Here is a 10,910-nt window from a genome sequence, read left to right on the forward strand (position 1 = left end):
ACACGCGACAACCCGTTACAAAGGGAACGGCACCACATCATCATCAACCGGTGACTTCCCATCACTTCGTGAGAAACTGTATGATTTTACTCAAGGAGGTTGATATACGACGCTAAAAGCTGACGTCTTTTCTTGTGCTGTCAGTTGATGATGGCTGTAAAGTGCTGATGATCTTGTAGGCAGCCACCACACAGCGCAGACAACGCGCTCACGTGTTTCCTTTCATAAATGACGACAGTGTACATACATGTGTCATTTAAATGATGGCTGTTAAAAATAAAGATGTGGGGTAGGGGCTTGCGGAGAGGCGTGAGAGACTGAGAGAAGGAGAGGGACGAAGTAAAAAGCGGAGCTGGCCTTGACTTAGTAAACATCGTAGTTTAGAATCGCGACCATGGGTCCTTGTTCTTAACAATGACAACACAATGTATGTAACACTGTATGGTATACCCCATACACCAGGGCCTCACGAACTCAAGAAGTAGTTGAGGCGTGGGCGGCCTCTCCATTTGGCAGTGTAGTGCTGTGGAATCGTTATCAGAAGAAAGAGAGAGTGAGAAAAAGAAAAGTAAAAAAAAAATTCGCTAGATCCCACGTACCTCGGAATCGACGTTATGCGAAGCATGCAGACGGAAGGTGACCGTCTTGCAATTTTTTAATTCAGTGACACTTCATGAAATGACGCTAAAATATGTAAACGTGTTGCACGCACAGACATATATATTATTAAGAAATGCAGATCTTTATATAACCATTTGTTTGTACTTGCACAACGATGCCAACTGAAACATACCTATTAGCAACACACGCTTCAAGCATGCTTCGAAGCGCTGATTCTCGCGAGGATGCTGGCCCTGGACACTGCTACATAAATCAAGTTCAGCGCATGGCAACTAACCACAATTGACGTTAACCCGACGTGACTGCTCTATCGAAGGAGTAGTTTATAAAATTGGGCAGGCAGCCAGTTTCACGAAGATTTGCGTCTATATGAAAAGTATAGTTCCGAGACCTGGCATAGCTCTGTGGTAAAATGCGTCATTGCCACTCCGAATGCATGGTTTCAATTCCAGCAGGGACCCTGTTCTTTATTCTTTGCAGTCGTCGGGTCAATGCTACCGGTGTCAGGCATTTCTCAACACTCACGCGTTAAAATTGCCCATGTGTGTTCTCGTCGTTCCTGGGTAGATACTAATTGTCAATCACCTATGGCATATACCCACCTGTGGGTATGTGCCACAGTCGGGCGGGAGGTGTTTGACGACGTACGTGACGGATTGTGAAATTATTCATGTCTTGACCAGCGCGAAATATTTGTCAAACCATCTTACCCTCCCATGCTATATTGGGTCATGCCAAATAAAGGCGGTGACCATGAGACCACCCAAACATAAGCGGCTAGATAGACAGATACACTCAAAGTCGTCAAAGTTTGTCAAGAAACGCTTCGCATATAAAAGAAAACGCAGAATTACACACTCGTGGTCAGCGCACAGTGAACATGTTTTGGATGGTATCGTCATCGGTCTCATGCTGTGCAAACAGATTTCTAATACAACAAAAACATAGCATTGCCACCTGATTCTAGTTCTTTGGTGTTGCTTTGTAACACGCTCGCTCACAAACATTTCACAACTTACATTACCAACACTTTATTGTGAATGCTAGTTACACCATGCTCCATTTTGTTTCACATTCAGCATTAATATTTTTATAATTGTGATACAAATGAATGCCACTGCCAATGATCAACATAAAAGCTTTGAGTAAATCTATTTACTTTACAGTGATATAGCCAAAAATTTTGTCAAGAGGGTTAAACCATGCTTGATGTATGTGCAAGAATTGGTATGTGTGCGTGTATACAGGATCCACTATGAAAGTACTGCACATGATTTTATTGTGATATTTTGATGCAACTCTCCATGATAATGTGGTAAATAACAAAGAAAAGACAGAGCAAAATTTTGACAGGATAAAGTATGAAGGAGGCACGACTTGACCTCTTCCTTCATTTTGTGTCCTGTCATAATTCCATGCTTTTTTTTTTCTCTGTAGTAAGTATGAACCAACTACATACCCCAAGCCTCAACCTTAGCAAGTGTGGTCATATTGGTTAGGCAATGTGTTCGGGGGTCTGCCCTCAAGCACAGCCAGTCGCAAGTATATTTTGGGCAGTGCAAGCGGAAAGACATGCTTCCATGTGAGACTTTTTTTTACCATGTAACACGACGTGATAGAGCATTTGATTGAACAGCAATACGCTATAAAGTTTTGCAGGGAGCTTGAAAGGAATCCAACCGACACATTCCAGATGCTTTGAAAGGCCTTCAAGGATCACTGCATTTTAACTCATATATGCCTGAACTTAGTAAAATTAACAAAACTAATCTAATTCCACAAAATGATTGCTTCTGTGACCTCGGAAAACAGAATACAGCTTTTATATATATAAAAAAAAGCTGTTTTGAAGAATGGTTTTGGAGCCGTCCTATATGTAGCACATCAATGTTTCACACACTGTAAACATATAATATAAGAATGTAACCGCACACCCAATGACGAACAATTTACAAAAATATCAGCAGCATCAAGAACAATATGACTCTATATTACTTTTTTTTTTTCGTGGTATATGGCGCTGAGCTACACCTACACGCACGCGAAATAGCCATTTTGTCACTGCAAGCACGTGACTGTTTGTAGCCTAGCGATCGCCCAGACTAGCATGTGCTGAGGACAGGGCATCATAAGCACACCTCAGCTGGCACTATAGTTCTTTCAGAGAAAAAAACATTCGAGTTACACTGCAAAGTTTCAGCGTCCTACGTGTAGGACACTTGGAATATATGGGCTAAGGTTAGTCTGGGACGTGGCACAAGGCGTTCAAGGAAGGCTGGGAAGAGGTCGCCGACAACCCCATGTTAGACACTTTATCGCCAACAATCAGCCCAAGAAAGCATGAATGAGCAAGTCTCACATCAGAACGATGCTCAATGCCATCTTTGACACCCCAAGAATCACACATAATAAGTTTGTACTACAGGAATAAACTGTTAACTCGGACTTTTACCTGGAAGTGTTCAAGACTGAAAAGCCAGTTGTCGCGTGTCAGGGCTGGCATTAAAGAGATGGTCAAGCTCCACCATGACAATGCCGCTAGCCACCTGTCCTTCATCGTTACAACCTTCCTGGGCTGGAGCAAACACCCCTGTGCATAGTTTATCCCTTACAGTCCCGACTTGGCCCCGTACATTTTCCAATTGCGGAGCTTTTTCAGTCACACAATGTAGCAGATTGCGCATCGGCGGCACCGTCCACACCGCCACTGCGCATGCTCACGTCTCGTGCTGACCCAAAAAAACAACCGCAGAATTGTCGCTCTAGAATAAAGGATAAGACACACCGGGCGTTCAGCAAGCCCAGCATGCGCAGTGGGGTGTAGACCTCTCCCCTGTACTCTTCTCTCTCTCAAATTCAGGCAGTATGCATATATAAGCGGCGGAGCGTGCGTTCCAAATTCAGTCAAGGGCATCTTGACTTGGCTTTTGCTTGACTTGATGCTTTGCTTGACTCGAGCAGATGCGATGGAACCACCTTGAACCAGTAGTGGCACACAACCCAACAATCAGCCTCCCACCACTCGTTAAAGGCAACGCTTTTCCTTCATTCAAGAAATAAGAATAATAAAAACAAATTAACAATTGAGCATTTCCAAGTAATATCCAATTATGCAACAATCCCACAATACCCCCAACACTCTGCGATGCATTTACTCGAGTTTCCCCCTTGAGAAGATGCAGGCAGCTTTTTTTGTTGTTTGTTTGTTTCCCCGACTGAAGAGAGAGCTGAGAGTAAAGCTTTGGAAGCACATAGAAACCATCCAAAAGCAAGTTACAATGCTCTTCAGCAACTTTCGCGCCGAGGACTTTCAGGATGGCTTCACACATGGCAGACATGTCTCTGTAATTGTACTAATGCAGAAAGAGAGTAATCAAAGAATTTAAAATCGATAATTCAATAGAAATCGATCTCGTTAAGATGACACTTGATGAGAACAGTACACCAACCGACTAAAAGGCAAAAAAAAAATGTTTCGACTTCCCTATAGAAGCCTGGTTCAAAACCATTGTGATCAAGGCATCCGGAACTTCATATACTTTCAGGCTTTTATTTGGTGTCCTTCGTTTCTTTGATGAAGAACTTTAACCATTAGTATGGGAGCAATCAATAAACTAATTTTTTTCTCAGAAAATGCGCATTCCTTTTGCGATGGGCCCTGCATATACACATCCACGATTTAAAAACTTTTGGCAAATATAAATGCCCACCTCTGCGGCCTTGGCTATGCAAGTGTTACATCCGCATCATTACTTTTTTTTTTTTGTAGACTATGAATTTAGACATCCAAACATCACTCAGGATACATCAACTCACCACTGCAAAACTAAAAGCACAACAAAACAAAATCAAGAACAGTTATATCTGCAATACATGTTTTACTGCATTCTTGGTATTTTTATTCGTGTTTCATCCTTATTCCACCTAATTAGCCATACACAGGCATATACAGGTTTTCTCATTTTATTTCTTGGATTGATGTAGTGATCAACAGTTTACAGAGAAAACTCTGCAAGAGAAGGTGATCTAATCAAATGTAGATTTGCCTTTTTGATTAAACTCTATACTTCTCATTACTGATGGAAACTCGGCCTGCCATGATGTCCCAGTAGTAATGGTGCTCGACCAAAGGTTGCGGAATGAAATCTGGGCTTTGACATCCACATTTTGAATGGAGGCAGGAACGCTAGAGGATGATGTGCTTGGATTTAGGCACACGTTAAAAAACTTCAGGTGATTGAAATTTCTAGAAACCATCACTACAGTGTCCCTTGTTACCACATTTTGGTTTTGCTACATACCCCCCACCTCTCTGGAAAAAAAACTGCAAGAACCTAGATCATCATTCAGGAAACGTGCTTGCTTACAGTTGTGCCAATGAATTACGAGATTTCAGGTTCAACGAGCATGCATGTGTGAACATGAGCCAGGCAATTATTTATTTTCCAGTGCTTAGCACCATAGCACTAGAAACTTACACATAATCCACTTTCATGGCAAACCGAACTTTCAACTTCCTGGATTATGTGCATTGTCATCTGAAGAAACTTAAGAAATTCCTATGAATAATCACTTCTCTCTAAACTTAACAGCCGAGGAATGTAAAAACTTTCCGAGGCACCTTAGCCTTTTAATTCCTGAATTATGACACTGCCCAAAAAAAACTTGTTTGCTTATTTTCAGGTCTGCATAGCAACCTTGCATTGATTCTGCAGCTAAATCATCTATAACACAGCTTTAGTGCATACATTTAGGCATGTCACGAATTCATGACATGCCACAGAGGCGAGGATCTCGCAACAAAAAACATACTTCAGAACTTCATAACGGTCATTTGCTACCGCTTCAATGCATACACACACAAAATAACAAGACTGAACTTGCGTCACTCAGGGGACAAAAAATGAAGTGAGAGATGTTGCCCATGCATCGTGGTTTCCACTATCAGCTACAAACACCTGGTTTAAGCATTAAATGCTTTGCACAAGGCTGTGCTAGACTTGCTTGGTCAGAGTTTTCCGGTATGTCTTAAATTTGCGACACACTTCAGGAAAGGGTTTCATAAAAGATCACCTTTTAACAGAACGAATCAGTTGTGTAACCTCCACATTAGAAACACTGGCACCCCTGCCCTTCTTGGCTTCATTGGGATGAAGTCCGGAGATGTGGCGACTGAGAGCACTTCTATTTGAAAAAGATTCATTGCAATGGGTACAAGAATACGGACGCTCTCCTGTGTGGGTATTTATGTGGTCTGTGAGGTTGATTTTCCGTCTAAAGGATGCATCACAGTGAACACAAGAGTAAGGGCGCTCTCCCGTGTGGATGCGCACGTGTTTCTTGAGGTTGCTTTTCTGGGAAAAAGAGGCATCACAGTGGTCACAGGAAAAGGGACGTTCACCGGTGTGGGTGCGCGTGTGCCGCACGAGGCTGCACCTCTGCGCAAAGGCTGCATCACATTGGTCGCAGGAAAATGGGCGCTCTCCAGTGTGGATGCGTACGTGTCCCTTGAGGTTAGACTTTTGTGAAAACGATGCATTGCAGTAGAGACAAGAGAAAGAACGCTCTCCTGTATGGGTGCGCATATGTTGCTTGACTTGGAATCTGGATGTGAAGGATGCATTGCACTGGCGACAAAAAAAGGGTTGCTCCATAATGTGGGTGCGCATGTGCTGCTTCAGGTTATATTTCTGTGGAAAGGATTTACTGCAGTGAACACAGCAAAAGGGACGCTCTCCTGTGTGGGTGAGCAAGTGTTTTGTCAGGCTGTGTTTTAGTGAAAAGGACAAATTGCACTGGGTGCAGGAGAAGGGACGCTCTCCGGTATGGGTGCGAATGTGCTCTTTGAGGCGAACTTTCACAACAAAAGTAGCCGGGCAAAGGTGACACTGGAAGGGACGCTCCCCTGTGTGCCGGCGAATGTGCACATTCATGTGTCCTTTATCCGTGGTCGTATAGGCACACTGCCGGCAGGAATGCAGTCCATCTTCTACAGACACAAGCAAATGGTACTGGTCACGGGATTTCGCAGAAACAGAACCTGCATAGCCACAGGAAGCACAGCAAGGCAATGCAAATCATAGATCCCACAACATACATATAACTAGACTTGAACAGCAAAAAAACAAGAGTTGCTGCACTTATAAATAAGTGTATCCGATAACCTTCACCATTGCGAATGCGTTACTTTAACACACCAGTACATTGATTCAGAACATGCCTCATAAAAGTTGCCATCTGTCTATGCACGGATACTTAATCGATGCAAGTACCACCAAATTTGGATATCAGTACACCAAAATAGGAAAATGTGTCTCTGTAAAGAATATAATTTTTAGTTTTACGTGGCTCAGGAAATTCAGACTAGCTCAAGAAATTCAGAATAGCTTAGGAGATTCAGACTAGCTAGAGCCCTCTACCGAGGACCTATGTCTAAGTACATGCGCCTATGGTATTTCGCCCACAACGAAATGCGACCGCTGCCCCCGATATTGAACGCATGTTCTCACACTAACCCATTTAACTAATAATTAGTTCTTTGCATAGAAGCATCTATATTCTCGACCAGAGGAAAAGCACCAAATAAAATATGAGCAACATTTAATATGAAACAAACAGGACGACTACATATTATGCATTGATTGGACACTTTCTTGGATTTCACTGCTATAACGCGACTGCAATAATCCTGAGCCTAATGAAATAATCACCGCATCGGCTGAAAAGATTAGAGCGGCACTCCTCAGCTTATTATATTCATGCCAAAGATAACCAAATAAGGTGCACATTACCTTCACAGAGAGTAACTGTATTCGCATCATGTCCATCATCAACACTCGTCTTCTCAACTACTAATGCCATAACTTCATTCGCATTATGCCTGTGATCAACAATCGGCTTCAAGTCCACTGTAAATTCGTTGGCATAGTGTCCGTGGTCAACACACGGATCCACGTCCTCCGTAACTTCATTCCCATGGAGCCCATGATCAACACTCGGCTTGTTGTCCATTAATGCCATAACTTCATTCGCATAATGTCCGTGATCAACTAACGGCTTCAAGTCCACCGTAACTTCCTTCGCATAATGTTCGTGATCAACACTCGGCTTCACGTCCGACGTAAATTCATTCGCATAATGCCCATGGTCAATGTTCGGCTTCACGTCCGTCGTAACATCGTTCGCACAATGTCCGCGATCAACAGCAGGCTTCACGTCTAGCGCAACTTCATCCACATAATGATTTTCGTCAACCATGTCTTCAACACTCGGTTTCACATCCGTCGATGCACTAGTCTGTGTCAGAATGCCGTCCATTGCACCAACGCCTCCTCTAGTTAGGAGGCTATGAAGTATCGAGAAGGCCATTATTACGCGCGTTTCACCTAAAAGATGTCGCGGCTTCACATTGCGCAGCTGTCACGACCAAAGTTACCACTCACACCTTGAATAACACCAAGATAACACACTCAAAAGTTCGACCACATCCATGGAGGTGACAGGTCCATTCGATTGGATGGATGGATTGATATGGCTGTACCAACGCCGACTAGACGGCGTTGGCTCAAGGAGGTTATACTAAATCTTCTGGAGCGGCGGTCCCGCATACCCGCCCATGTCTCGAAGTGAAGCCGCGGCGGCCATATTGCTCAGGGCAGAAGGAGGCGACGCCTGTTTTGAAGCGCCGTGATGCTTGCCGTGCGTTTCGTTATTGCTACTAAAGCACCTGTTTATTATTTTTAGTAGGCGAACGAATGTGGAAAGGACTTTAATGCACATCTGCTTTAATTTTTCTTGGACATTTGGCGTTTCAAGCGTGTAAAAAAAAAGAACACGCCAGACCTGCAAGAAACGCGCAGAACAGTCACAGCGAAAGCTGGGAGAGTGGTCTTTCAAAGCCTTCTCTAAAAACTCTTTGGAATGCTACAAGAGCACTGCTGGGTACCCACAGTGCCATAAATAATCATAAATTTTTTGTAGTAGGCCAGCATTCACTATGCTATCCTTCGTCATTCATTGGAGAATCGTACGCGGTATTCGCTACACACTTGTTTGAAGTTTAGTGCATCTTTTTATGCAGTGGCTGATGACGATGAAGAAATATGCGTGAAGTGGTTATGCACCACAGTTAATAGGTGATCAAGAATAAGTTTTTTAATGGATGGAAGCGTTGGACGACCAAGTCGTCAAGAAATTCGCATTGTGTGACGCCTCGCTGTTCCTTGATGGTCTAAAACGCTTTATTACTCATATTAATGCGACTCGTTACCAGACATCAAGCCTGCCTAAAACCAGTTTAGAAACAATTTCCAGCGCTGGCGCGGCTCAGTGGTAGAATGCTGGGTTGGCACGCAGCGGACCCGGATTGGACTCTCATTGTGTCATTGATATTCTTAACTTAACGAATTTTTTTTTGTTCGATACTAATTACGAGTGGCGGCGGCGGCGGACACGGCTCTACGCATGACCCGTGTTCTGATCTCGTAACACCTTTCACTATAAAAAGAAATAAAAGCGTACTCAGGGATATCACACACACACACACACACACACACATACACACACACATATATATATATATATATATATATATATATATATATATATATATATATATATATATATATATATATATATATATATATATATATATATATATATAAAACTCATCCCCTGATGAAGGGAGGACCCCTCCTGAAACTGTTGGGAAATAAATATATTTATCTTTGTTGACAACGCTGCCGTTGTGCCATATCCCATACCTTCACGAAGACTAACTGGCCCATTGAGTTATTACTCCCACTATATATATATATATATATATATATATATATATATATATATATATATATATATATATATATATATATATATATATATATATATTATGAAGTCTTGGTAGTCTTGGCTGCGACAGCGTTTATTTGAGGAAAGACCTCGCAAAACGAACGGGCAGAGCCAGCACACAGACGATGACGATGATGATGAACCAGAGTGGCAATGAGGGCAAAGGGACAAGCGGATGATGGTGATTGTGATTATGCAGGGATGAGGACGATGTAAGTTACAAATGCCCACACTAATTCCCCCCCCCCACTTGAAAGCGGACACCCTGGCCGCCGTAAGTCAAAGTGATGGGGAACGTCGCGTGAAAGGTTTCATGCGACAAACGTGTACAATCTCTGTGCTGCGGAAGCGGCGGTCTGTTGGGGCGACGAGTGGTGTCACACGATAATTAACCGGCGAAGTCTGTTCTAAAACAATGTATGGCCCGATGAAGCGTGGTTGGAATTTGTCACAGAGATCAGGAGTGCGAATAGGTGTCAAAAGCAGCACCTCGTCACCAGGTTGGAAAGACACAACGCGGTGGGATTCGTCATAGATGATCTTCCGCTCGTGCTGTCTCGCTTCAGTATTGATGCGAGCCTGATGGCGAGACTGGGCCAGGCGGGAAATGTATTCTTCGCTAGAAGACTGACATGAATTCCCATGGCTGCTAAAGAAGGAGACGTCGAGAAAGGTAGTCGGGGTGCGTCCGTACACGAGGTAAAACGGTGAGTAGCAAGTTGTTCGCTGAACGGCGGTGTTGTAAGCGAATGTCAGGAATGGTAAAAGAGTGTCCCAGTTTTTGTGGTCGGGTTGGACGTAAACGGCTATCATGTCTGCAAGGGTTCGGTGAAATCTTTCTGTGAGACCATTTGTCTGAGGGTGGTAGCTTGAAGCTGTCTTGTGAGTAGTTCCAGATGCGCGCAGTACTTCGTTTACAACTTGTGACAGGAACACTTTGCCGCGGTCACTAAGCAGTACACGAGGAGCCCCATGACGCAATATTATTGCGTGAAGAATAAAGTCTGCAACTTCCACAGCTGAGCCTGTAATAACAGAGGAAGTCTCAGCGTAGCGTGTCAGGTGGTCCACGGCAGTCACTATCCATCGTTTGCCAGCAGATGTGACGGGGAGAGGCCCGTAAAGGTCAACACCTACAACCTCGAACGGCATTGAAGGGCACGGAAGTGGCTGTAGAGGTCCAGCAGGTGCCGACGTGGGGAGTTTACGACGCTGGCATGGGTAGCAGGAACCGACGTACCGAGCTACACTAGAAGAAAGGCCAGGCCAGTAATAACGACATCGAATGCGGTCAAGAGTTTTTTTAAAACCAAGATGACCAGCAGTCAAGTCGTCGTGGAAGGCTTCGAGCACCTGAAGTCGGAGAGAGCGTGGCAGTACAGGAACCCAGCGCTGACCGTCAGGGTGGTAGACGTGGCGGTGGAGAACCCCATTGTCCAGCC

At 43.8% G+C, this 10,910-nt stretch overlaps 1 protein-coding gene across 1 annotated transcript; it reads right to left on the reverse strand.

Moving 5' to 3' along the window:
• Positions 1-1,636: 1,636 nt before the first annotated feature.
• Positions 1,637-8,224, reverse strand: LOC142771749 (uncharacterized). Its single transcript, XM_075873612.1, has 2 exons — positions 7,413-8,224; positions 1,637-6,661 (listed from the first exon to the last, which is right to left on the reverse strand). The coding sequence occupies exons 1-2, from the start codon at positions 7,987-7,989 to the stop codon at positions 5,691-5,693; spliced, it is 1,548 nt and encodes a 515-aa protein (XP_075729727.1). The 5' UTR covers positions 7,990-8,224; the 3' UTR covers positions 1,637-5,690.
• Between the last annotated feature and the right edge of the window lie 2,686 nt (positions 8,225-10,910).

This window comes from Rhipicephalus microplus, chromosome 9 (genome assembly GCF_043290135.1).
Source record: "Rhipicephalus microplus isolate Deutch F79 chromosome 9, USDA_Rmic, whole genome shotgun sequence".
Lineage (NCBI taxonomy): Eukaryota > Metazoa > Arthropoda > Arachnida > Ixodida > Ixodidae > Rhipicephalus > Rhipicephalus microplus.

Excerpts from the sequence above, each read along its gene's own strand:
- LOC142771749 (XM_075873612.1), bottom strand. The coding sequence starts at position 7,989 with ATGGCCTTCTCGATACTTCATAGCCTCCTAACTAGAGGAGGCGTTGGT. Across the intron at positions 6,662-7,412 it reads TACAGTTACTCTCTGTGAAG|GTTCTGTTTCTGCGAAATCC; the intron begins GTAATGTGCACC and ends GTGGCTATGCAG.